We start from the raw sequence: 25,231 nt of genomic DNA on the forward strand, positions 1-25,231 counted from the left end.
CAACCTTCTCTAATTCATGCAGCCTTTTTATAAACATAAAATGTCATTAGAAACTTCCAAATAAATGTCGTCACCAAAAAAAACATAATTTTAGAATACACCTTTGCAAATGACAGAGTCCCACCCCAGTCAGTTCCTAATACACTCCCCTGGTGTGAAGCCCTGTCTGAGGCATTGACACGTCTGCTTTCGGGCAGTATAGCCCCGCCTGTGTGTGCACAAACGTGTGGAATGCATGCAGGGAGGGAAGGAATCCCGGCATGGTGTGGCAGGGGACAAATGTGGCCAGAGTCTTGACCACACAGATGTGGTTTTTTGCTGGAGCCTCCGAGCACATATGGGGACCTGTTAGTGCTGAGGTCTCAACTCAGGGTTCCAGGAAATTGGGTGAGGACAGGAGGGTCAGAGGGAGAGTGTGTGAGGTGGGCTGAGCTGAGGAGCGTGGAGAGGAGAGGCAGGGTGAAGGCAGCAGCAGGCTTTCCAGAAGCAGGTGCCCCTCGGTGTAGTCAGCATCCCCCCTGGCCCTCTGCGCCTCTTTCCAGGGCCTCTCTCCCTGGAAACACAGACACTCGCCCCGACCCCCCATTAACTGCCTCTGCCCCCAACTCCTAGGTGATGCTTCTGGGAGACTCGGGCGTCGGCAAAACCTGTTTCCTGATACAATTCAAAGATGGGGCCTTCCTGTCCGGGACCTTCATAGCCACCGTCGGCATAGACTTCAGGGTGAGGTGGCTGCAGGCTCCTCCTCCCAGCAGCGAGCCAGGGGGCTACGACTCAGACCCAAGGGTACTGCCCTCTCCTTGCCCGCCCTGGCTCCTCAGGGCTGCTGTGGCTCACTGCTCGGAGGGCACTGGGGGTGCTCCCCTAGGGACGACAGAGGGGACCAGGTTAGAGGAGTCTGGGCTTGGTGGGCTCCTTGCCCCCCTACAGGATATGAGAAATGAGAGACTGAGTTGCAAAGTTCTGCCCCCGAGCGGAGCAGACACATCCCACGGTGTGAGCTGAGCTTCCTGGCCCTCAGCCCCTTTGCTCATTGCCCTCTGAGCTGGGCCCCTCTGGCAAGACCTCAACAGTTAAGCAGTCTTGCTGGAGTTCCGGGGAAACAAAGCACTGCACTATGTTTAAGCTGGGCTGGCCCTGTGGGGAGAGAGCAGCTTGCCAGGGTCCCTCCCTCTCACCTTGATGAACCCATCTTTACAAATCTGCATCAGGGATGCTGAGCACTCCGAGCACTTCACACACAAAGGGTCGAGAGTAAGGGTCTAACGCAGACAGGTGGGGCTGTGCAGAGGGCGGGGGACTCCCTCCCAAAGAGAAGGGAAGGAAGCCTCACTTAGGAGAACCAGCGAGCAGCTAGAGGAAAGGCGACCCTGCAGACCCAGCCTCCAAGGTCCCCGGGATGCTGGTGGGCATCCCATCTCTAAGGGCTCAGTTGCAGGATGGGACTGAGCTCCAGAAGAGGCAGATGGAAGCAGGGAAGGGGTAGAGCCCTCAGTGTCCAGCCCTGTGCAGCCTGCTGAGCCCTGGGAGAGCCAGGCAGGTTCTCAGGCTTCCCCTTGCCCTGGTGTGTTGTGAGAAGAGCAAACAGAGTCCCCAGAAGAGAGGACTCCGCAGTGAGGGTATCTGGGTACAGGGTCCCGCTGCCCTGATGGGGTGATCTGCCTGGAGACATCTCTGGGGCTCACCACACCCCCTCTAGCCCTGGGGAGCGACCAGGACAGGATGTTTGCTCCTCAGTAGAGTGTCAGCAGAGCGCAGGAGTCAAGCCGTTCGTGTCCTCAGCACCCACCTCTCCCTCTGCCTTTTTCTCTTTCAGAACAAGGTGGTGACCGTGGATGGTGTGAGGGTGAAGCTTCAGGTGAGAGCAGAGGCTGCGGGGGAGGGAGAGGAGGGAGGAGTCTGCCCTTGCTCCTCACCCGAACCACAGGAGGCCTGCAGCCCTGCCCTCAGCCTGGGGTAATTTCCTGTGGGGCCCACGAGAGGAAGTGGCTTTTGTTTGTTTGACATCTGCAGAAAAAGCAGTTCCCAGGCACCCTCTCTTCTATCCAAGGCAGCCCAGTGCCTTCAGACAGCTTAGCCTCCCTCTATCTCCTCCCCAGTTTCCCGGGCCTCATCTGCTCTAGGAGGCTGGACACCCTCAGCCCCTGGGCTGGGGAAGAGGCAACAGCACTGAATGAGCTTGAGAACTCAGTAACTACCACCGTCCAGGACATCACCAGATGTTCAGAAGCCCATGAGAACCTAAAGAAGGAAAGGTCCCACCCTCCCACACCTCTCTCGTACCACAACGTGGGTTTCCTCTGCCCAGCACAGTCCCTGCACCCTGCCTCCTTCTGACCATTTGTCCATCCCTTCCTAGATCTGGGACACAGCAGGACAGGAGCGGTTCCGCAGCGTCACCCACGCTTATTACCGAGACGCCCAGGGTAAGTGACTTGTGCCCTCCACCTCCTTCCCCCAGCCCACTTGTACCATCCACCTTCTGTGTGAAGTCTGAGTCCCCAGTGTAACCTCTCTCTCCCCCTGCAGCCTTGCTCCTGCTGTACGACATCACCAACAAGTCTTCCTTCGACAACATCCGGGTAAGTCATCCTTACCCACCACCCATAAGCAGCCAAGGCAGGGTCTGTGCACGTGTGGACTGCTTCCTGCTTCGTGGGAAGGGGGTGGAGCATGGAACACCACTGCCTTCTCAAAAACACCTGAACTGTGACTCAGAAGTAATAAGCTGCTCTTGGGTATTTGATTGGCATGTGGGCATGAAGGCCAAGCAGGCTGCTGTGTGCCTGTGCCACCTACTTGGCCCTGACTGTGATTCATGAGTGTGTTTCATGCCAAAGTAGTCAGAAAGTCCCTAGCTCGAGCCTGGACAATTACCCTCAGAAACCAAGGGGAGAGTCCAAGCAGAAAAGTCTATCCAGACATCCAGCCCAAGTTGTAAGAAAGTGACTCAGGCAGACAGAGTGAGTGGCTCTGTCCTCACAACCAAACTATTAGAGAGTAGAGATAATAATTCAACAAATACAAGCATTGACTCTGAGCACAGTACTGTAAAGGTTCCATATGTTCCCTGACCTCAAAGAGTTGACAAATTGGAGGAACAAGACATGTAGATATAAAACAGCTTACAAATTGGATAGAAATCCATGGCACTCATACGGCCACCTCCAACTCCATGCTCATGGCAGACATCACTAATCAATCACAGTATTTTTGATCACTGAGCCCGTATGTGGCCGTACAATCCTCAACAGGGCACTCCAGGAAATTGTTGGTGACTACCAACTGATTTATGAGGTAAAGCCTCTGCTACCTCTATCTTCCATAGAACTGAGACTTGCAACACATGGGGTTTGGGGCCACTCAGGACTGGAGAGGCCAGAACAAAGATGCAGATGAGACAATGCACAGGGCATCGTGTTTGGGGTCAGTGAGTAGGATAATCAAATAGAAGAAGGAAGGGCCAGAGGGAGGGGGAGAATGGCTGGTGCTCAGCCTCAGCCTGGCTCAGCCCACCCTCTCCCACAGGCCTGGCTCACTGAGATCCATGAGTATGCCCAGAGGGATGTGGTGATCATGCTGCTAGGCAACAAGGTGAGTGGCTCCACAGCAGGGTCAGCCCACCCCTCTCCTCTCCCACTGCCACAGCATTAGCTCTACCAGCCCCATAGCCACCCAAGAGTGTTAGCTGGACATTCTTCCAGCAAAGGACTCTTTCAGTCTCCAGTTCAGGAGTCAGACCTATTTGGCAGCTTCAGCCCATGTCACCTGCCCTCTTAAAGCTTTGGAAACGGTCCCCTGCAGGGAAAGCTCAAGCTACTACCTGAGAGACCCACGGTTGCCCAGCTGCTCAGCCCTTATTAGATGGTCGTGATGAGGGTCACGGATGAGGAGCTAAGACTGGAAAGGGTTAGCCCCAACTACTGCCACCCCTCTGAGGCTGGCTCACCACACCCGTACCAAGGAGAGTTACCCACCTCCCCCAGGAGGAGTGAGATCCCAGGGCTGGGAGCTGGTAACTCAGCCTGACCAACCCAGAAACCCTGGCCTCATGCCCATCGTGCCACCTGCAGTCCTGCAGGCCACCAGCAGAGGGCGGGTAGTGCCTGCTCCTGGGGCAAAGAATAGGCCAGCCAGGGGCAGGGCCAGCTGGGGTCAAGGCTTCCTTCCCCAGAGTGACCCACCTGGGCTTGACAGGCGGATGTGAACAATGAACGAGTGATCCGTTCGGAGGATGGAGAGACACTGGCCAGGGTAAGTGACTGCCTGTGGGCAGGGTGAGGGGTGGGGGCAGCCACAGGCTAGCCCTGAAGACACTCTCTCTCTGGCAGGAGTATGGAGTTCCCTTCATGGAGACCAGTGCCAAGACAGGCATGAATGTGGAGTTAGCCTTTCTGGCCATTGCCAAGTGAGAGCTGAGCAGGGAAGGGAACCGTGCGGGGCAGGGTGGCACCATCTGGGAATCCAGTACGGCCTGGCCCCCCTCCCCCGCCAGCCCCTGGGCCCAACTGCCTTCTGCAGTCTGAGGTCCATTTGCCCCGGGCCATAGGAGTGGGGAGGATGCTCAGCTCCTCACTCCGTACCCAGCCCGTTGTTTCTTCTTCTTCCAGGGAGCTGAAACACAGAGCCAGGCAGCAGGCCGATGAACCCAGCTTCCAGATCCGAGACTATGTGGAGTCCCAGAAGAAGCGGCCTGGCTGCTGCTCCTTCTTGTGACTCCCAAGGGGCTGAGAGGAGGCTCCAGAGGCCCACGAGGATGCAGCCTTCTCCCCCAGACCTGGCTTACTCTGAGCAGCTAAGCCAGTGGGGAGAGAACTGGGGGACCCAGTGCACAGGCCTTCCTTCCCAAGAGGGAGCTGTACTCCTGCCCTACCTACTTCCTGGACTTCCCTGCATCTCCAGGGAGGGTAAAATATTTATATTTCATTTTAATGATACACAATTTAATACAAAAAAAAGGCACCAGAAAGCCCAGGTAAGGACCTGGTGGCCCTTTTGCCTTCTAGTGCTAGGACTGAGGGGTCGGGGCCTACCTCCTAGCCACAATGAGGGCAGTATTGCTCAGCTCAGCACCAGGGGACACTGATGCACTTCAGTGACCCCCTTCCCACTCTCACTTCAGCTGGAGAGAGGCTTCATGTCCTCCAGCTTCCCAGGGAACAATCTTCCCCACTAAGACAGGGCCCTTGTGCTGGGAGCTAGACCAAAACCTCAGGGAAGATAGGAGATATGGAGATTGGGCAGGGACTCAGCTCCCTGGGAGGGGGAGAGAGGAGTAGCAGAGATTAGGTCTGTTTGGCTACCTCTGGCCCTACTAACGCCCCTCCAGGAGGTGTACCCTTTCCCTCCAGCCCACAAGCACACTGGGGCACCTGGAAACATTTGGTTCCTGTTCCCCAGACCTCAAATCCCAGGGAAGCCCCTCCTCCATGAATCCCTGGTTTTATCTACCTTTCTGGCTGTGCCCCTACACACCTAAGGTCCCAGCTAGGGAAAGGTGGTTCTTCTGTCCCAACCCTTTAGCAGGTATGCAGCCCCCAGGCTACTTCAAGCAGCTGTAGTGCTTCTACTGGGAAAAAACCAGATAAAGAGAAACCACCTGGAGCAGGTGGGAGGCAGAATTGAGTAAACCTTGCCCTACGTGTATGCCCCTAAACCCAAGTGCTGCCTCCTCCCTGACACCCACGCCCATTTTTTCCCAGACAGACGCAGACTCAAAACTGCTCTATCTCCCTTTCTACTGAGCCAGGTTAGAGAGTGAGAGGTCATCCAATTCTGGTAAACCAATGCAATGTGTGCAAAACAAGGTCATGTGGGTAAGACTGGGGTGGGGAAGGGGTGGCAAGGAGTTACGTGAGCGAAGGTCACAACTCTCCCAAAGCCCTTACCCCAGCAATCAGAAGGGCCAGGGTACATGAAGGTCATGACCTAGAGCACCTTACTCCAGCTCTCTGGGCCATGGGTGGGGAGAGACACCTTTGCTCCAGCTCTCCAAGTCAGGGGCAGGGGAGAGGGATAGAAAGAGGCATGCACTGCACATTTCTGAGGCTACTGCACTTGCTTCCATGGCAGAAATCTTGCTCTCTGAACAGAGTCAGCAGCTCCAACTTGGGCCAGATAAGGAAGCTCTCCCGAGCAGAGCAGGGAGGAGCCTGACCTTGCCGGCTCTTCTGGGGCCCAAGGCAGGTCACAGGCGATCCAATCATGTAGGTTGTTCTGGGCCTCCAGCATTTGTGTTTTCCAGAATTAAACTGCAGTATTTTGGAAAGTACACACTGTCCCCTGCTTCTTTGAGGTGCCCATGGGGCGGGAGTCATGTTGAAAGGATCGTTATTGCATGCTGGGGGAACTGTCATTGACAGCCAAAATCACTTGATCCTCATCCTTCAATGTCCCCAACTGGTCACCTCATCCTTTACAGACCACCCCTCAGCCTCTGTGACCAGCCTCTCATCTGCAAGAAGGAACTGAAAGGTTTATCTTACGGTCCTAATCATTCTTTCTCTATTGAAAAAAGCCAGGTCTCCTTGCCCTGGAGACTATACCCAGAGATGATTACCTGACTCTGTTCTGCCTCTCTCCACCCCACCTCCCTAGCCGAACGCTGACGCCAATGCCCACGCCATTGCCCTACCTAGGTGGCCTTTTTCGGTGGGCAGCCGCGCAAAGCCTGGGCTCTCTGCTGAGACCCTCGCACTGTCCCAACCAGGATCAGAGCCCGCACTCCTATAAGCAGGTCCTGGGACAGCGCAAAGTGACTCCGCAAATGGGAAAATATCGTTATTCAGACAACTCTGCTGGGTCCGAAGTGGACCTCCGTCTTACTCCTCACACCGCTGGGACCTCGCAGCCCCGGAGCGGGAGCGGTTTCCCCGGCAACAGTCGCCCCCTCCCCCCCTCAATTGGAGCTGCACACAAGGTTTTGGCTAAAGGCTGTTAAAACGTTAGCGTCCTTTACTCGAGGGTTGGCTCTCCTCAATCCCCGCCACAGGTGGGGGAAACCAGAACATAGCCTGCGGGCCCCTCCGCCCGGTACCGGGAACTCGCCCCGCCCCCCGCCTCAACTCCGGCCACTTGGTAACAAACACTTCCACTTCCTGAGCCCTCTTTCTTCTCCCGCCGCGGGGCACCGCGCCGAGCGCACGGCCCCGCCCCTGCGCGTTCCCATTGGCCGGCGTCCTTCACCCGGCCCGAGCGCCCCCTGTTCTTGGTCTCTGATTGGCCCGCGGTGGCCCACACCCTCAGCGCGGCCCCGCCTCCGGGGTAAGGGACCTGGGCGGGTTCTAGAACGCTCAGACGCCGCGCGGGGCGGGGATTGGTCCGCGCGCTCCTGGCTTGGCTCCTTGCTGCTCGTGGCAGCCTCTCTTGGGACACCTGCTCGCTCGGCCTGTCCGGCGGTGCGGGAATTCTCTGCCGCGCTCTCTCCCGCCCCCTGGTCCGCAGGGCGGGGAGAAGGGCTGGACCGTCCCATCTCCGGACCCCGACCCGACCCCGCGGCGCGCTGCTGAGTCGTCCCACGGCGAGATGAGCGCGGACGCGGCGGCCGGGCCGCCCCTGCCCCGGCTCTGCTGCCTGGAGAAGGGTCCGAACGGCTACGGCTTCCACCTGCACGGGGAGAAGGGCAAGATGGGCCAGTTCATCCGGCTGGTGGAGCCCGGCTCGCCGGCCGAGAAGGCGGGGCTCCTGGCCGGAGACCGGCTGGTGGAGGTAAACGGCGAGAACGTGGAGAAGGAGACCCACCAGCAGGTGGTGAGCCGTATCCGCGCCGCGCTCAATGCCGTGCGCCTGCTGGTGGTCGACCCTGAGACGGACGAACGGCTGCAGCAGCTGGGCGTCCAGGTCCGGGAGGAGCTGCTGCGCGCCCAGGAAGGGCCCGGGCAGGCTGAGCCACCGGCCGCCGCGGAGGCGCCGCGCGAGGCCGAGAAGAGCCCTCCGGAGCGGGTAAGTGCGGGCCCGGGCCGAGCGGCGAGGCTGGAACGAAGTTGGAGGGGGGATCGGGGAGAGACCCAGGCGCCCGGGACTCCCAACCCTGCTCCCGCCTTGTCTTTCTGAAACTCGATTCTCGAGGGAGGGACTGCTTCCGCCCGCCGACTGGGCGCACTGGCGGTTGCAGGCTTGGGGCTGCGTCCCGCGACCCCCACTCCCCTTCCCAGACAGGGCTGGGACCCTGAGCGCCTTTACCACCTGCACCTCTTGACCCTTGGTCTTTGGTAGGGAGGTGAGGGAGCCCGGTCCCCTTTTCTGGGTTCTGTTGGTGGGGTCTGCTCCCGTTCCTCGGAACCACGCAATCTCGCCCTCACCGCCCCAGAGGTGCCAGCTTCCTCCACGGCCCCTGTGGGTGGTAACGGAAGCTGGAGTGAAGCGAGCGCGGCTCCGACTTCAAAGAGCTAGAGGAATAACAACCGCCTTTTCTGTGCGGAGCCCCGGCGCTGGGAGGGGAGGGATCGCAGGCAGGGTTCTCCCTTCCCCCCAGCCTGCTGGTGTGTATATCATTAACTTCAGGCCGGCTGGACTTCATCCTCCTCCTGAAGTCGGTCGGGTGACTTCTAGGAAAGAAGAGGAAGCCCCACCGTCTCAGGGCAGCGTGTTGGGGGGTGGGGTGCGGAGAAGAGGTGCAGAGGCCTTGGAGTGGTGGCGGCTCCACCACCCAGGAGGATTTATGATTCTCAGGAATGTGAGGAGTAAGCGCTACCTTGTATCTGGGAGCGGAGGGAGGACCTTGGAGGAAAAGAAATGGCTGGGGAGAGGGAGAGGTGGGAGTGGTCCCGTGGTACTCTACCCTCCAGCCGCCAGCGGGGCTCACCATGGGCAGGTGGTCCTGTCCTGGCATCATCTGTCTCACTCCAGTCCCTGGACGGCACGCAGGCTGGTTGCTTTTTGCCCATGTTTGGTGTTTGCACAAACGATCCCAGTTTGGATCAGCTGCCCGAGGGGCAGTGGCAAACAAGAGCTGTGCTGAGCCTCCTGTTCCCAGAGAGTGGAGGGGGGAGGCCTCCCCAGGCGGGTTTGGCTTGCACCAGCTCTCCACCTGGTGGCAGCATGTGGCAGGGGTGTCCTTAGTGCCAGCAGGAGCCTCCCTGGACAGAGAAAGGGCACAGTTCAACCTTAAGGTAGAAGGTGGAGCCTGAGAGGACCAATTGGTTTGGTGAAGTGAGGTCACCAGGAGCCTTGTCCAGCCAGAGATGGGTGCCGGCAATGACAGGGCTGCCCGGCTCCCACTTCCTGCCACTGCCAGGCTGGCATTGGCAAGGATGGGGGAGGGGTCGGAGCACCCCTGGCAGGGGTTTGACACCAGGGAGTTGGAACCTATGACCTCTCGACCCAGGCAGAAGTCCAGTTTGAGCTTTGTGCTGAGTGCATCAATTTGCCATTCCCTGTTTGTTTTTTTTCATTTGGACTTTGGCACTCGCACAAGTAACCCGCCCCCCCCAAGTCGCAGTTATGTTCAACTCCTCCCATTGCCCTTTTGGTTTTGCTGCTGGGTGTGTGGGGAGGGGTGCTAGGGGAGAGGCCAGACTGGAGGTTTGACCTAGCGCACAAGCTCCCGCCACACCATTTGAAAAGGCAGCAGTGCTTCCACCCCTGGGTGAGCACAAAATCAGATCCCCCCAGATGGTGGTGTGACACCTGCATTCGTGTGTACTTTGCTAGGCCAGGAGAAGGGAGTAGAACCGCCTCCAGCCAGTCCCGGGAACACCATCACCAGGCCTCTTGGGTTTATGGTCAACAAGCAAGTCACAGAACTTCTCTGAGCCTTGGTTCTTCCATCTGTAAAATGGGAGCATTGGATTACAGTGGTACCTGCTTTCTCTAGAATTTTACAAGTATGAGAAGTACTTGAGCCCCTGGTGGATGCTGAATTGAGTTCCTTTATGCCCAAGCACTGGAATCCCAGCTCTGTGCAAGGACTCCTTTGGCCTTATACAAAGCCTATCAGCACTGTTAAGACCCTCTAGTAGGATATTCCAGTTAAATCTGGTATGGTGGTCATGCAGGTGACCCACTCCATCACTGCAAAAAAATGTTAATAAACATCCTAAGAGTTATTTTTTTTTTCCTAAAAGACATCTCTTATATAAAGCATTTGAGTTTTACTAGTTAGTTTTAGCCTGAATTTGTATGCAAAGTAGAGGCTGTTATGGTATCTTCATTAGTTCTCATAAGTGAAAAAGATGTTAAGTGGAAAAGTGCATGCAGAGAATGGGTGGCGGTGACATATCATTGGGAAGAACAGCCCAGTGGAGAATGATAAGGGCAGAGGGTGAGGGTACCTGTAGTACTGGTCTGGGAGGATGTGGAGGGGCACTGCCAGCTCTGCACACATGGGGAGAGAGGAGCAACACCCCTGCTCACAGCCCCGCAGTTACAGGAGGAGGCCTGAACCCTGAGTTGGTGCCCGGCACAGGGGCCCACAGTGGTGGCTGGGCAGGCCTGAGCCAGCTCCACTCTACTAGCTGGGCCACCTCGAGCCAGGTTTCTTAACCTCTTTAAGCCTCTGTTTCCTCTTGTGTAAGGTGGAGGCGGTAGCAGCTGCCTCGCGGGGCTGTGGGGATTAAATGAGGATGTTTGTGAGGCCGGCAGCTCGGTGCCTGGCACCAAGGGAGTGCTCAGCAAACGCTGGTTGCTGGTCCTTGAATTCAGAAATATTTCACAGTGACTGACATGCCCACCCGTGGGACAGCTAGCCTGGATCTGCCTCTCTCGTTGGGCAAGTGCAGCTGTGGCCAAGCCTGGCTCTCAGCAAGTGCTCAATCAGAGTCGCTGTTGTTGAATAATCTTATGCTGTTCCACAGCCCTTTGCAATTTGGCAGCCTACTCTCGCCACCACCCCTCTTGTGCCCTCCCCAGTCCACCCGACCACACCGAGGGTCCGATTCCCTTCCAGCACGCTGTGCTCTCCCAGCCTTCACACCTGGATATCGTCCAGCCTGGGAGTCCTTCAGGCCCCTTCTCCACCGGGCACCCTCTCCAAGACCACTCACGTCCCGTGGAGCCTTTCCTCAGCCCCGCAGGCAGAGTGAGCTCCTCTCCTCACCTCCTGCTCCCTGTCCTTCCATGTTTTATCGCTCTGAACACACAATATCTGAATCATCTGTTCATGATGTCCTGCTCTACTGCATGGTGAGTCCTGAGGCTTATTTGTATTTATATCCCCTGTGCTGTGCCTGGCACAGAGTAGGGAGGAGCCCAATAGATAATTTTTGAGTTAATGAATGAATGTATAACAGCCATCGGGGACCTTTGGCCACATGCATCTCGTGCAGCACACCTGGGCCTGTTTGTGCCTCAAGCACACCCAGAGATCAGAATTCCAGATAGAACCTACCCACTCCTTTTTCTTGTCTACCAGCAGCTCCCATTTTAAGACTAGAAGGCCAAAAATCTGGGCTCTGGGGTCAGCCAGATCCATGTGTGAATCCCATCTCTGCCGCTTGCTGGCTCTGCAACCCTAACTGTTCGTTGTTCCCTGCCAGCCTCAGCTTCTATCTGTGTGAAGTGGAGACACCAGCATCCACCCTGCAGGGTTGTTGGGGAGCTTCTATGAGATGATGGAGGGGTGTAAGTGCCCATCCCGGAGTGGATTCCTGCCAGACCAGACCCTAATCCCAGAGGCAGAGACAGTGCAGGCACCCCAGGTAGCAAGATGGGTGGGTGGGCACAATTAGCTGGCACCCTACCAACCCCTTTCCCAGGGCAGGCCATGTCACACTGACCAAGCTGGAGTCTAGGCGGGCAGGACAGGGTTTGAGCTGCAGGATGTTTGGACTTGAAATGGACAGGGTGTGTGATGGTTTGTGTGTGGTTCCTCCTCTTAAGCCACACATTTGGGATTTCTTTCCCTGGTTCTTACCTTCAGGTTCCAGTAAAGTTAAATCAGTAATTCTGGAGGTAATTCTCTGGGAAAGGCAGGATGGGCCTTCCTTCCCAAGGAACCCCATGTGTCTCGATGGGGGCCCTTGTCTTCCTCCCCAGACTTCCCATCCCACGGGTGCTCTTAGATGGAAAGGAAGGGAGCTCTTAGAATTAGGGGAAGAAGGGGCCTAGCCCAGGTCTTGTGGGTGCTGCAGGCCTCTTACAGAGGGAAGCCGGAATTCTAAACCCCACTAATAGGTGCTCCTCTGCTGTTGCTGCTCTGAGATAGAGTGACAGGGGAAGGAAACCCAAATTTCTAGTGCCCAGCCCTGTGCCATAAAGATATCGATATCCTTAGCATTGATTCCCCCATGACAACCCTGCAAATTAGGTATTTTCTCCAGTTTGTAAGTTGATAGTAATTGTTCAATAAATGATAGCTATTTGTGTCCAGCAATGTGCTGTGTACTAAGCATGGCTTATTTCATTTAATCCACATGTCCACCCTATGGGTGCGGCAGGTATTAGCCCCACTGTCCACATGTGGAGACTGAGGCTTGGTCAGTTCAGGTGGGCGGCCCCAGGGTTCTCCACTGGTGAGCCCTGACTGCATAGCACCGTGTGTCTTGGAACCCAGCTCGCTCTGACTCCAGTGTCTCCACAACCATTCAGCCACACAAGTGGGTTGTGCTTGAGGGCCTGACTCTACAGCTGGGTGTCTCTGCCCATCATGTTCTGGGCCACACGAGAGCCATCACAGTGGCATAAATTCAGGCTGCTTGAACCAGCTTCCTGCAGGGGTCCAGGTCGCTGGGACCTTTGGGCCAGAGCTCCCAGATGCTTCTCTCCCCCGGAGCGGGGCGGGTAGTCCTTCAAGCACCATCAGGAAAGGTGTCAGCCCTGATGGAAGGCCTCAGCCCAGAGGGGCAGGCTCCTGGCCCCATCCCTTCTCACGTGATGCACTGGGCCAGAGGGCCAGAGTCTGGCAACCAAGTCTGTACCCCATACAGGTCCTAAGAACCTACTCTTGCTGGCTCTGGGGCTCCCCTGTAACAGAAAGGGCCCCCTGGAGGCTGACCTTAACTGCTGGCCTTGGCCTTCCTTCCCTACCCCTCGGAGTGGGACAACTCCCCATGCCTCCAGACCCCTAGGCGATGTTTAGGTTCCTGTGCCCTAGAACAGGACAAGTGGTACAGGTTCAAGTGCCGCTCACTGCTGTGTGTCTCAGGCCAGAGGTCGGACTTTCCAGAGACAAAGCTTCCATCCTCTCCCTGTGCATGTTATAAGGTTATAACGGGTGCCTGATTCTGACAAAGGCCATGGGGATATAGCATAGTGTTTGGGGCTGAGAGCCTAATGGTTGAGGGTGAGACCTCTAGGATCTCTGCAGGCCGCTGTGGCAGCCACTGGCCATGTGTGGCTCTTGGTACTTGAAATGTGCTCGTCCACATTGAGGTGTGCTGCACATGTACAGTGCACACCAGATTTTGAAGACTTAGTACAAATAAAAGGATGTACAATATCCCATTAATAATTTTTTAAATGGATTACATGTTGAAATGATAATATTTTGGATATATTGTGTTAAATAAGATATTACCATTAATTTCTCTTGTTTCTTTTTACTCTTAATGTGACTACTAGGAAATTCCTAATTACCTACCTGACTGGCGTTATATTCCTATTGGGCATTGCTACTGTGGACCTGAGTTCAGAGTCTGCCTTCTCCTCCCGTCAGCCATGTGTACTTGAGCAGTTTACACGACCTCTTTGAACCTGAGTTGCCCCATCTGGGAGAGAAGGGCAATAATAATTCCTCGCAGGGTTATAATTGGGTTTTAACAGGAAAATACATACAAAGCCCTAGTGCGTACTTGGCACACAGTAAGCGGTCAGTAAACGGTGGCTGCTGTTTGTTTCATGAGCTCCCTGAGGGTCCTTACGGAGCCTCTTGAGACAGCCCGTAGGAGTTAACTCCAGTGACTTCTGGGAGGAGGGGGAGGGAGGATGGGGGAGTGCATGGGGTGGCCAGCCTGGACAGTGTCCAGCCAGGCAGCAGCCCACGTACCAGCCTGCTCCATCCCAGGCTTGCCCAGCCCTGGGGAGACCTGAGCCAGACTTTCCCTCGGCTGGGTCTCTGACCAGCACCAGGAGAAAAGAGCCAGAGGGAAAGCCTGACTCAGGGCACTGCAGGGGGGTGTTGGAGAAGCAGCCTCCACTTTAGCGTACGTCCCCCTCCTGGATCCCACCCCGCCCCTCCTGGATCCCACCCCGCCGGGCTCTAGGGAAGGGCCTTCCCACTGAGAGACAAGAAGCACAAGATAAGGGCCGGAGTAGCTCCTTTCTTGCCGATGGAGGGGCCCAACATTCCTCAGCCCGCACAGACCTGGGGGAGGGCCTGCAGGGTGAAGTGAAGCCGCATCAGGGCTTAGGGCAGGGGTCAGTGGCAACCAAGCCCTTCATACCTCCCCTTGGGTGAGGAGAGGCTGCCTGAGGCCTAGAGCTCTGGACACTGGCCCGTGGTCCAAGCTCCTGGTCACTTCCCAGGCTGCCCTAAGGACAGTTCCCCCATGCTGCCCAGTCACCTGTCACCCCCAGGCAGGGCCAGCTCTCACCATCCTCGCTTCCTTGAAGAGCTGGCACCTGACCCAAGCCTGTGTCTCCAGGGTCGCATGGAACAGGCTGAGCTGCCTCCCGGAGCAGCCACGGTTCCTTACTCCCAATCTTCCCCCTGCCCCTCCACCAGAACGCCAGGGCTCCTTCCCGTACCCGCCATCCCCTTCTCCCCACCCTGTTTTGGGGCTGGTCTCCCTGGTAGGGCAGCAGGGCACCATTCTTATTTGCATAAACAAGAGCCCTTGGCTGGGGCTGGGCTGGAGGAAGGGCAGTCTTGGGACATGGGGGTCACTTCTGTTGTTCCCCTAGCCGCCTTGGTGGTCTTCCTGCTCCTCCAGCCCACCCCTTCTGGGGCCCAGAGCTGGCTGGCCTCTGGGAAGCAGCTTGGCTGTTTTCTATAGGGCCCATCACCATGGCACCTGCCAGGGAGGGGCTGGGCCCAATGGGGCATTGGCCCCCAGCCGCCCTCCCTGAGGAGGAGCAGGGAGTGGCCCTGGACCTGCTCCCCAGAGACGGTCACCAGGATTAGAGTATCGACTTTCCCCAGCTTTCCAGGTGGCTGCTGGTGGTGCCGGTGCCTATTGAATTCCGTGCCCGCTGTCCGCTCCCTGGGCTGTGTGGGTGGAGGTGACCTGGGGTGGGGCTGGGCTCCTTGGGGGAGAGGAGGGATGGAGGGAGGCAGCCACGGCAGGCCTGTGACAGCCTGAAAACCCGAGGGTGGGAGAAGGCCCCATGAAGAGAATCTGGAGGCAGCTCTCCGGGCAGAGTCTTTTCTGGAAAACGGGTCTGATGTTGTCTGGAAGTTAGAGACTGAGACCCATCCAGCCCCCAGCCGCCCCAGCCCATTTGCACTGCCTATTGGCCACCATTGCCCAATGTTCCTTCCTCTCACTTCCAGGTCTCTGCCAGTCTCCTCACTGAGCAGATCTTGATTTTTACTTCCAAGCTGTCTTCATCACTGGGAGTCCTACCTGAGGCTCTGAACACTCTGGGGCCACGTTCCCCTTGAAGTCGTCCCCCACCCTCCACCCCCAGCTCTGAAGCTGGCACCATGGCACGAGGCAGCTCCTGGGGGCCACACATGAGGCCCAAGATGGCCCTGACTTTCCATTTACCCCTTTTCCCCAGAGGCAGAACCCTGGCCCTGCCCCAGCTCTGGGAGTGCAGGCCCAGGAGCAATGGTGGCCAAGCAGCAGCCAGGTGCCTGGCCTCACCATCTTCTCTTCTCAGTGCTGGGCCAGGGCCCCAGGGAGGTTGTCTCCAGGGACTCCTCCTGCCAGCACCAGGCTCCACCCAGGCTGGGATGGGCTGACTCAGCAGCTGGCAATGACTCCTCCTGGAGACAGCTGGGGGAGGAGTGGAGAGAAACACGGCTGGTCTCCCTGGAAGAATGGGAAACCCTTGCCCCTTCCTGCCCCTTCCTGCCCCTTCCCGTGGGAAAGGAGGGAGCCTCCAGGGACTTGGGAAGGAGGGAGCTAGATGGGGCTCTAGGTGTCTGAACACTTAGGAGAACTACCTGGGGCTTTCTGTCCCCCTGGCCAGCCACCCCCAGGGGGCAGTGGAGCAGGTGCCAGGGCAGGGGGAGGGAGTGGCAGGGGCCTGCATCCTCAGGCTGGGGCCCCCATTTCCCCCAATCCTCATGGCTTGGTGCTGGCAGAGGAGAGCGAGGTCCAAAGCAGGCCTTCTAGCTTTGATGACAGGTGACCAGGCAAGAGGTCCTGGGGTGAAATGTGCTGAGGATCAGTAAGGGAAGCCCACAGCACAGAGCTCCTGGCCCAAAGGTGAGCATCACGGGGGCAGCTAGCGCAGCCCTGCCAGCCAGGGGAGGACCTGGAGCCGCCAGGCGCCCCCCAGCCCAGTTCCAGCCACAAACCCAGCCCAGGCCTGCTCACTGCCACGTCGCCTATCCCAAGCTCAGGCCGTAGGTCTGGCTGCAAGTAGCCTTCAGCACCGGAAGGAAGGCTGTGGTTTCATCAGCTCCCAGCCACTTCTCCGCAGAGACTGCAGCCACTACGGGGAGAGCAACCCCAGTGTTTGTGACTCCTGTCGAGGAGCTCCAAGTGGGCCTTGTCCCAGTCTGGACTTGGGTCCTTAAGGGCCAGCCCACGGACGGTGGAAAGGACAAGGGTTCCAAGTCAGAGACCCAGTTGGAAATCTGGCTTCTCCACTGTAAAGCTGTGTGAAATCAGGCAGTGGGCTTAACATTGCAAGTCTCAGTTTCCCCATCTTGAAAACGGGGGTGACCAGCCCCAGGCAAGTTGCTGTGCGAAGGCTCTTTGGAGTGAGGGGAGGCGGGAAGCAGCAGAGATATCGGAGCTGCCCTCACCCTTCCCCGTGATTCACCCTCCCCACTTTCTCAGGGTGACCGCAGAGCTCAGCCGGGCTGGGGCAGAAAGCTGAGCCTGCCCTGGTGGTGGCAACTGGTCAGACCTGTTCCTGCTCACCTCGGCCCCCTGGAGGGAGGGATGGGCTGGCAGCTTTGTGGAGGGATTAGCTGGCGGGCAGAGGAGCCTCACTTACTCCCGGAACAAGATCCTGGAGGGCTGCGGGCTGTGGGAGGGGCAGCATCGGCATCAGCGGGCGGGCGGGCCTGCTGCCAGTGGGCTGCGTAGTGAGGAACAGGAGGGGGTGAGGAGAACTTGGGAGAAGTAGGTGCTTCACAGCCCCCGGGGAGAGGGTGCCTCTGTGGGCCTGCCACTTTTTTATGCTCGCTTCACTGTCATTTGGGATGAGAGAAACCTGCTGAAGGAAGAAGGGGAGAAAGGCCAGGGGCCTTTAGCCCAGATTAGGGTGAGCGCAGGCCCAACCATCACCCTCCTTCCTGTCTCGGCCTCTCCACAACCCCACCAACATCCTGAAACATAGAAGGACCCGCCCAGGCACTTAAGGGAAGGCACAGTCACGCCCCCGCCACCCCCCTGAGAGCAGAGGGTGGGGACTGAGTCTCGCCGCAGATGGCAGCTGTCTCCTGGGGCTGGCAAGTTGAGGCAGAGACCTGTAAGATCTCCTTGCCTTCCCCACCCATCCCTTGCCTTCCCTACTCCCAGCTGGGGATTGAGGTTTCAGAGCAGCCTGGCACCCCACCCCCACCCCCCAGAATCTCACTCAGCTTCATGCAACTCTTCATTAGTATTAGCAACCGTGGGACAGTCTACATGTGCACAGGGATTGTACATTTGTAGTGTTTCCATGTATGTTAATTATCTCACTCAGCCTCACAGTGACCCTGGGAGGCAGGCAGCACACTAAGAATGGTCTGTAAATGAGGAACCCGGAGCTCTGAGAGGGAAATTACTACCCCAGGTCACAGAGCCAGTAAGCAGGGAAGCTGGAACTTGGGTCAGGGCCGTGATCCCAGCCATTGCTCATTGCCTGGCGTCCCGGGTGATAACCCAGAGCTAGCAGGCTGGCCGCTGAGGCCCTGCCCCTGGCCTGGGAGGAAGTGGGCAGGAAACCCGACTCAGTCCTTGGGCTCAGGCTTCTGGCTGAGGTTTCGGTTACTGGGCCCACTGACACCCTTCTCCCCTCCATCATGTAAACGTGTCCTAGGGCTGCAGCTTCTAAACTAAGCTGCTTAAGTTGGACCAAAGATGGTGAAAACCGTTTTCAGCTGAGTGAATGCTCAAGAGTAAGCTGCCTGTGCCCTTTCAATAGGCCACCCTCTCCGGCCATGGCCGCAGCCTCGCTGGGCTCCCTTCAGCCCAGCCCTGCTTTTCTGGGCCTCTCCCCTTTCAGGCTCCTTGCGGACCCACAAGGGTTCTGTTGCTGCCTTTGCCCTCGGCTGGACCAGCCTTGGTTCTGCCGGTCAGTGTCCTTGTCCTGTCCAGGACCCCTGGCTGTGCTGCCCCCAGCTCCCTTTTGGTGAGGCTGAGATGGGAGCCATGTGGGTGAGGAAAGGCTTTACTGTAAACATGTGACCAGCTTTCAGTAAACACCTGCCCCCGGCTCCCCTGCTGCAGAGAACGGCGTACAAAGGGGGTCCCTAGTCACATGTTGCAGATACCCAGACACCACCCCCCAGAGGGCCAGACTGAGCCATAAGCGGGGAGGGATGAGGCAGCAATCAAAATAACATGATCAACCTTAGGAAGTCACAAAGGGAAGGGACTCAAGAGCTCATCTGGTCCATCCCTCATTTGCCAGAAGAGGAAAGTGAGGCTTGGACAGGGGCAGTGTTCTGCCCGGGGTCACCAAGGCAGTTTCCTGCAGTGCCGGGTCTCCGTGCAGGTCTCCTGAGTCCCAGGCCAGCATTCTCGCACACTGCTGTGGAGACTCTAAGCAAACTTGCATTATTCCTAAATCTTCCTTGGTGGAGAGGTGGGCTCAGGCACAGGGCAAGGAGGGCAGGACCCAGGATGATGTGGAATTGCCATGGACCCTCCTTTATCCCCACAGCGCGAGCTTCGGCCTCGGCTCTGCACCATGAAGAAGGGCGCCAATGGCTATGGCTTCAACCTGCACAGCGACAAGTCCAAGCCAGGCCAGTTCATCCGGGCAGTAGACCCTGACTCACCCGCCGAGGCTTCAGGGCTCCGGGCCCAGGACCGCATCGTGGAGGTAATGCCTCTCGCCTCTTCCCAGGCTCTTCCTTCCTGACTACCTCCCTACAGATAAGCAACTCTTGGGGCAGCCGTCACACCATCTGCTCCTTGGTTAGCCCATGGGGCCCAGGCAGCACATAGATGCAGGATAGATGGATGGATGGGGGGTAGGGGGAAGAATGGGGGTGGGTGGGCAGGAGAGAAGGAAAGAAAGATGGGTGACGGATGGATGGACCGACTGACTTCTTTCCTGTCCCCACCTCCCCCTGGGCTCTTCTTCACCGAGCACACCCACTCAGCGGCCCGTGATTCACCCATCCATCCAGGTAGAGGTCTGGGCCACCCTCAGGTTTCCCACTGCCTGAGGCCTCCATGTCAGGCACAGGAATAGGGGCCGGAGGGTGAACTCCTTCTCTGGAGTGAGGCTGTCAGGCGCACTCATACACTCTTGTGCTGTGCTTAGCAGGAGAGGAAACAACGTGAATCCAAATGCCTTGGGCAGGTCCCAGAATCTCAGTCTTAGAACCTTAGAGCTGGAAGATCAGCTCTCCCAAGACTTCTCATTTTACATGTGAACAAACTAAGGCCCAGAGAGGAAAGTCGGATGGCAAGTCCGTAGAGAAGCCAGGTCCCAGCCCGGGCCTCCAAGATCTTTCTCTCCTGTCTGTCACAGCTGGGTTTGTTTAGTCTTGTCAGATATTTTCTTAGGCTTTTCCTATGTGTCCTGCCTCCCCTGGCTGTCAAGTAGGAGGACCACTTGGCCTAGTTCAGGACCCTACAGGCAAGGGGGCTGAGTGTCCCCAGATTGCCAACTGGTCAAGGACAAAGAGGACCCCTTGTACCTCCTCCTCCTAACCCCCACCCTGAGACCTGTGCCAGTAACGTCTGCCCCCACCCACAGGTGAACGGGGTCTGCGTGGAGGGCAAGCAGCATGGGGATGTGGTGTCTGCCATCAAGGCTGGTGGGGATGAGACCAAGCTGCTGGTGGTGGACAAGGAGACTGACGAGTTCTTCAAGAAATGCAAAGTGATCCCATCTCAGGAGCACCTGAATGGTGAGCTGAGTGGGGCAGCAGGAGGTCCCCAAGTCCGAGGTGTGGGCCAGGGCTCTAGGCTTGACTGTGTCCCAGGTGAGGGTGGACAGCTTCCTCCTTGAAGTTCCCTTCTTCTCCTTCAGGGGAGGCCCAGAGGTGTGTACTGGGAGAGAGGGGCCTATGTCAGGAGAGGAAGCAGGGATTGGCAGTGGTCCCTGAAGATGGCATATGCCAGGGATGAGCTGGCATGAGGGATGGCGGGATAGGACAGAGCTGCTGATGCCCCGGGCAAAGCTGCAGCGCCAGAGGAAGGCCTGGGCCCCACGCTCCACCCGCAGCGAGTCCTCAGGGCAGGGCTGATGCGAGGAGAGGGTTAACTCTGGGGAGGCCTCCAGCCTTTGCTTGGTCTGATCAGAGTCCAGTGACAGAGGCCCAGTGCCTCCCCTCCCTTCTCTTAGGTTGTCTTGGAAACCCAGGCTTGCTGGTTCTAGAGAGTGGTGGGTACCCCCTCAGTCCCTGGGCTCCTGCCCTCCCCAACCTCCACCATGGCCCTGCCAAGCCTGGCACCTCCCCCTGCCCGAGCCAAAGCCAAACAGGGCAGGGCTGCTACACCGGTCAGGGGCAAGTTAAGTGCTCTGCTGTCTGGTCTGGACTTGCTCCCTAGGAATATGGCTCCTGGGGGCATGGAGGAGGGGTGTAACCTCTTCGGACTTTGCAATGGGTGGGGCCTCCCTGAGAGTGTCAGGTAGGGTGGGGGGGGCGGGGTCCACACAAAGGTCCTGCCACAGACTTAGATCCCTAGCTGGAGGGGCCTGTTGGGTCCCATAGTTCTTGGAAAGATGGTGGGTCAGTGGAAATCCCTAGCAGACTCTGGGCATGGGAGGTGGGCATCACCTTACCCTTGTCTCCCCAGTTCACAGAAACCAGATAACTCAGATAATCTCCTTCCTCAGTGAGGGGGAAACTGAGGCCCAGAGAAGCCCCAGCCTTGCTTTTGGGGACATGGTGTGGGGGAAGACTCAGCTGAAATCTGGATTCCACTCAGCTCCTCAAATACCTTCCCCTGCCTCCCCCAGATCCTTCTCTCCCCACCCCAAGTAATCAGCCCTCAAACATCTCTCCCTCTTCTGTCTCCCTCTGGCTGGGGAAGAAGAGCCCTGAGAACTACAGTGACGGCAGCCTCTGGGCAGAGGACCTGCACAGGGAGGGGCTAGGGGCAGGTCTCATCCCCAGGTGTTCCTCTCGGGTTCTCCAGGATGGTGTCCTCTCCCCATTCCTCCCACCTGGATGTAACTATCCCCACAGAGGAAGGCTCTTCCCTCCCAGCGGCTGCCTCCTGACCAGTGAGACAGCCTGGCGCTCATGGGGAAGGGGCCGGCTTGGGGAGAGTGGGCGAGTGAGCATCCCTGTGCCCCAACCTGACCACTGTGGTAAGGCTGTGGGTGTCAAAAGGGCGGAAACAGTGAGAGTCAGGTATGCCTGACTGCCCCAGCCCGGTCCAGGGCAAGGGGAAAGATGCTCATTGATGTTAAGCTCAGAGTTCAGAAGAAACCCACCCAGGCTCACCAGTCCCTGGAGGTGGAACAGCCCTCCTTGCAGTGATGTGGGGCCTCTATGCTATGTGAGTCCAGTGAGGGTGACCCCAGGCTGGTGTTCTCTTCCTCTGACCCCTCCTGCCACCACCAGGTTTTCCATTGGCTGGGGGAGGGCACACCCAGGACACTGCCCTGAACCCTCTTGCGCCCTCATCTCCGCATTGGCAAGTGGCCGAGGCAGGTACTAACCATAATCTGGGTGTGGTTCCAATTCTGATGACACCATCATCACCTAGGAAGCATTTAAAGAATGCTGATTCCTAGACCTGCCCCAGACCCACTGAATCAGCAGCTCTGGTGCCAAGGTCCAGGAATCTGTATTTCTAACAAGCTTCTTTGGTGATTCTTAGGCAGCCAGCCTAGAATTTCAACTCCATCTAGGACAATGCTTTTTTCAAACAGCTCAGTACTCATCAGTGGTTCATGAGATTAATTTAGTAGGCAGAGACCAGTCTGTTTTGTTAAGTGAAATTGAATAGAAAATATCAAAGAGCATTGCAATGTAGTAAGGATGAGTTTTGGGGGATGTAGTAAGGGTAGTTTGTTTTGTGAGACTTGTGTTACACACACGCACAATCTTTGTGTCACTGGGCATCAAATGTACTTAGAGTGGGTTGCAGTCAAGAGACTTTTAAGCACTAACCTAGGGAACAAGATCGAATTATCTGTCCAAATCCCACAACTCTCACCTCTCCATCCGCATTCCCCTGTGCTTCTGGACTCACCTCCGCTCTTTTTTCCTCCACCTAGGTCCCTTGCCCGAGCCCTTTACCAATGGGGAGATCCGGAAGGTAAAGGCAGACCCTCTGCTTCTCTGGTCTCAGTCCAGGGGCTGCAGGAGAAGGGTGGAAGGTGGCATGGTTGGGAAAAGGAGAGCTGTCTGACTCAGGTTGAAACTTCGATTTCCAAGCTGCTCCCTCTTGAGCTCCAAGCTCTGTAACTGTCAGTGTACCCCTCGGCCCCTGCCTAGGGCCAAGGCATTTGGGAGGGAGAGGCCTGGTTGGGCCCCTCTGCAGCCCGCCATCCTGGGTGACAAGCCCCGCCTCCAACTCACCACCATACAGAAGAGGCTATTCTTCCCCCCAAGAACAGAGCTTCAGTGTCTGGCCGCGCTGCCCAGCCCCTGCTACTTCCAGTCTGTGTTGGAAGAACAAAGCCCCTCCCCCCTCCTCCCTGGGCGGAAGGGAAGAGAAGGCAATGGAGGCTGGGGAAAAGATGGTGGGGCTGGGTGCCAGCTGAGGCCACAGAGGAGCCCAGGCAGGAGCTGAACGCCAAGCTGAATCCCTGGCCAAGGCCTTCACTCTGGGATGGGCCGACTCAGAGTCGGACCACGGAGTGGGAGTTCTCTGCAGGGTCTGCTCAAAGGTTCCCCTTCCCCAGGGGCTCTGCTAGGGCACACAACAAGGGGGGCAGCCCCGGACCACCTGAAGCTTCTGTCACTCAACCTATGGGTCTAGAACTCTCATCCACCTTATTCCTTCAAAGCCCTTCTTGGCTGCTTTGGGGTTAAGGTTTCAAGATCTCTGGGGTCAAGTCCAAGTAAACACGTGGGCCACAAGAGGTTCAGGGAGCATCCCATGTGTTCCTTATGCCAAGCAAAGAGGCCCCCGGTGTCCCCACACTCCAGAAGCCCCTTCTTGGTCACTGGCCCAAAAGGCGAGTCAGCCCTGAAGGCTACACAGGGAGGACTTGGGGGGAGTGAGCAATTCAGCTAATCCCACAATGGTCCCTCCCACCTAGGTGGTGTAACCAGCCTGCCCTCTGATCTCTGGAGGAATGTAAAACTGTAAATCCCCCAAGGGACCCTGGCAGGCTCAGGCCGTGGAGCTTTGGGTGGATGGCAGGGGCCTGAGTGGAACTTCTCAGACCAATGCACCTGTCTTCCCTGGGAATCCTCTTCCTTACTCAGGACTTCCCCACCCCATCCCTCGCCAACCCACACCTCTCTCCTCTGTGCCAGGAGAACAGTCGTGAAGCCCTAGCCGAGATGGCGTCTGAGAGCCCCAGGCCAGCCCTGGCAAGATCCACCTCCAGTGATACCAGTGAGGAGGTAGGCTGGCCGGCTGGGTGGGGTGGGGGGTGGGCCTGGGTTACAGGAAGCCCATTCCCAGACCACACTTGTTCCTGGCACACCAGCCAGCCTTGGAGGTCACATGCTGAGCCACGTTCTGTTCTTGTGACCTGGCTTCCCCGGGCGCTGCCCCAAGGGAGCCACCTCGCTGAGGCTCAGGGCCTGGGAGCCTCACCAGGCACTAACTCCCGCTCTCTGCCTCCCCCTCCTCTTTACAGCTGAATTCCCAAGACAGCCCCAAGAAACGGGACTCCACGGCACCCTCATCTACCTCCTCCTCCTCCTCTGACCCCATCCTGGACTTCAACATCTCCCTGGCCGTGGCCAAAGAGAGGGCCCACCAGAAGCGCAGCAGCAAACGGGCCCCGCAGATGGACTGGAGCAAGAAAAACGAACTCTTCAGCAACCTCTGAGCGCCTCTCCCACCAATCCCCCAGGAAAGCTGGAAGGGCCGGCCAGTCCCACACCCCGACCTAACTCCCTTCCCCTCTTCCCCACTTACCCCCAAATCGACAAACAAATCAGCACCAGCATCTCCCATCTTTGCAAATCTGATTTTTCTAGAGAACTGTGTTCTTCCCTTATTGCAGGGAAGGTGAATGGTTTTCCGTCCTGCCCCAATCAAAAAGCAGACTCTGTCCCCCTCCCCCTCACTGAACGCTTCAGACTACCAGGTGTCCCCTTGCTACCCCACCTGGGACATCACTGGGACCTGCACCAAGCAAGGATCGTGGGACCTGCAAGAGGTCATCTTCCCTCACGACACGAGATGACTGGGTCCAGGGTTGATCAAGGACTTGATTATAGCGATGACATCTCGGAGTAGATGGGGGTGCATCATCCTGAGAGCTGTGGCTTGGGCATCTTACTTTTGTTCATTTGATTTTTTTTTGTTTTTTTAAGTGCAGTATCACAGAGTTTAGAAGGATTTTTGTTTCCTTGATTAACATGATTTTCTGGGTTGTTGCATCTAGGACATAGCAGCAGCCTCAGCCTTAAACTTTGTTTCTTCTCCCACCTTAGAGACCCTGGCACCATGGGGAGGGTTTGACCATGCCCTGCCCAGCCCAGCCTTGAGCCAAGCACCACCATTGTAAGGAAGCTCCATCAGAAATCCAACTGGTTTCTCCAACCCACCTCAGCCTCTGTGTCTTCCTTTAGAGCTCTGTCTTCTAGAAATGACAAACAGGTATTCCCAGGGTGGCCTCAGGCTGAGAGGGCAGGGTACAGCTGGAAGGAGAGGATGGTGGGGGTGGGAGGTAGGTAGCTTTAACCAGGCCTCAAGCCTGTCACTGCCCAGGTGTCCAGGCTGTGAGTCCTGTGGGAGCAAGACCCACCCAGCTCCCATGTACTTCACTTGGTGGTCAACATGCCTGGGCACACTGGGGCTGCCCTACAGGGATGTTTTTCGGGGAAAGTGGGGAGTGGGGGCTGAGACCCACATGCTCAGAGGGCTCTGAGAGGTTCCTCTAACTCCAGGAGCATTGAAAGTGTGAATCCCAGATGGAGCTGGATTAGGAA

The 25,231-nt window shown here is 57.2% G+C and overlaps 2 protein-coding genes across 5 annotated transcripts in view; both read left to right on the forward strand.

The window, feature by feature from the left end:
- RAB37 (RAB37, member RAS oncogene family) overlaps positions 1-6,271 on the forward strand; it is a 61,044-nt gene extending 54,773 nt beyond the window's left edge. For 2 of the 4 annotated variants that reach the window (XM_014789224.2, XM_004432719.3), the window contains 7 exons: positions 1,817-1,858; positions 2,360-2,426; positions 2,530-2,582; positions 3,529-3,594; positions 4,198-4,254; positions 4,332-4,408; positions 4,611-6,271. In XM_014789224.2, the coding sequence (XP_014644710.1) occupies positions 1,817-1,858; positions 2,360-2,426; positions 2,530-2,582; positions 3,529-3,594; positions 4,198-4,254; positions 4,332-4,408; positions 4,611-4,716 (468 nt within the window). In that variant the 3' untranslated portion in view covers positions 4,717-6,271. Of the gene's footprint in view, positions 1-612; positions 787-1,816; positions 1,859-2,359; positions 2,427-2,529; positions 2,583-3,528; positions 3,595-4,197; positions 4,255-4,331; positions 4,409-4,610 lie in introns of all 4 variants that reach the window. The other 2 variants (XM_087441535.1, XM_014789223.2) reach the window with 2 other exon arrangements.
- A 1,025-nt stretch (positions 6,272-7,296) lies between these two features.
- On the forward strand, positions 7,297-24,846 carry NHERF1 (NHERF family PDZ scaffold protein 1). Its single transcript, XM_004432721.3, has 6 exons — positions 7,297-7,941; positions 18,865-19,026; positions 19,912-20,065; positions 22,390-22,430; positions 23,600-23,689; positions 23,929-24,846. The coding sequence occupies exons 1-6, from the start codon at positions 7,525-7,527 to the stop codon at positions 24,121-24,123; spliced, it is 1,059 nt and encodes a 352-aa protein (XP_004432778.1). The 5' UTR covers positions 7,297-7,524; the 3' UTR covers positions 24,124-24,846.
- The last annotated feature ends 385 nt before the right edge of the window (positions 24,847-25,231 follow it).

Source organism: Ceratotherium simum, chromosome 16 (assembly GCF_057802395.1).
Source record: "Ceratotherium simum simum isolate JZ-2026a chromosome 16, ASM5780239v1, whole genome shotgun sequence".
Lineage (NCBI taxonomy): Eukaryota > Metazoa > Chordata > Mammalia > Perissodactyla > Rhinocerotidae > Ceratotherium > Ceratotherium simum.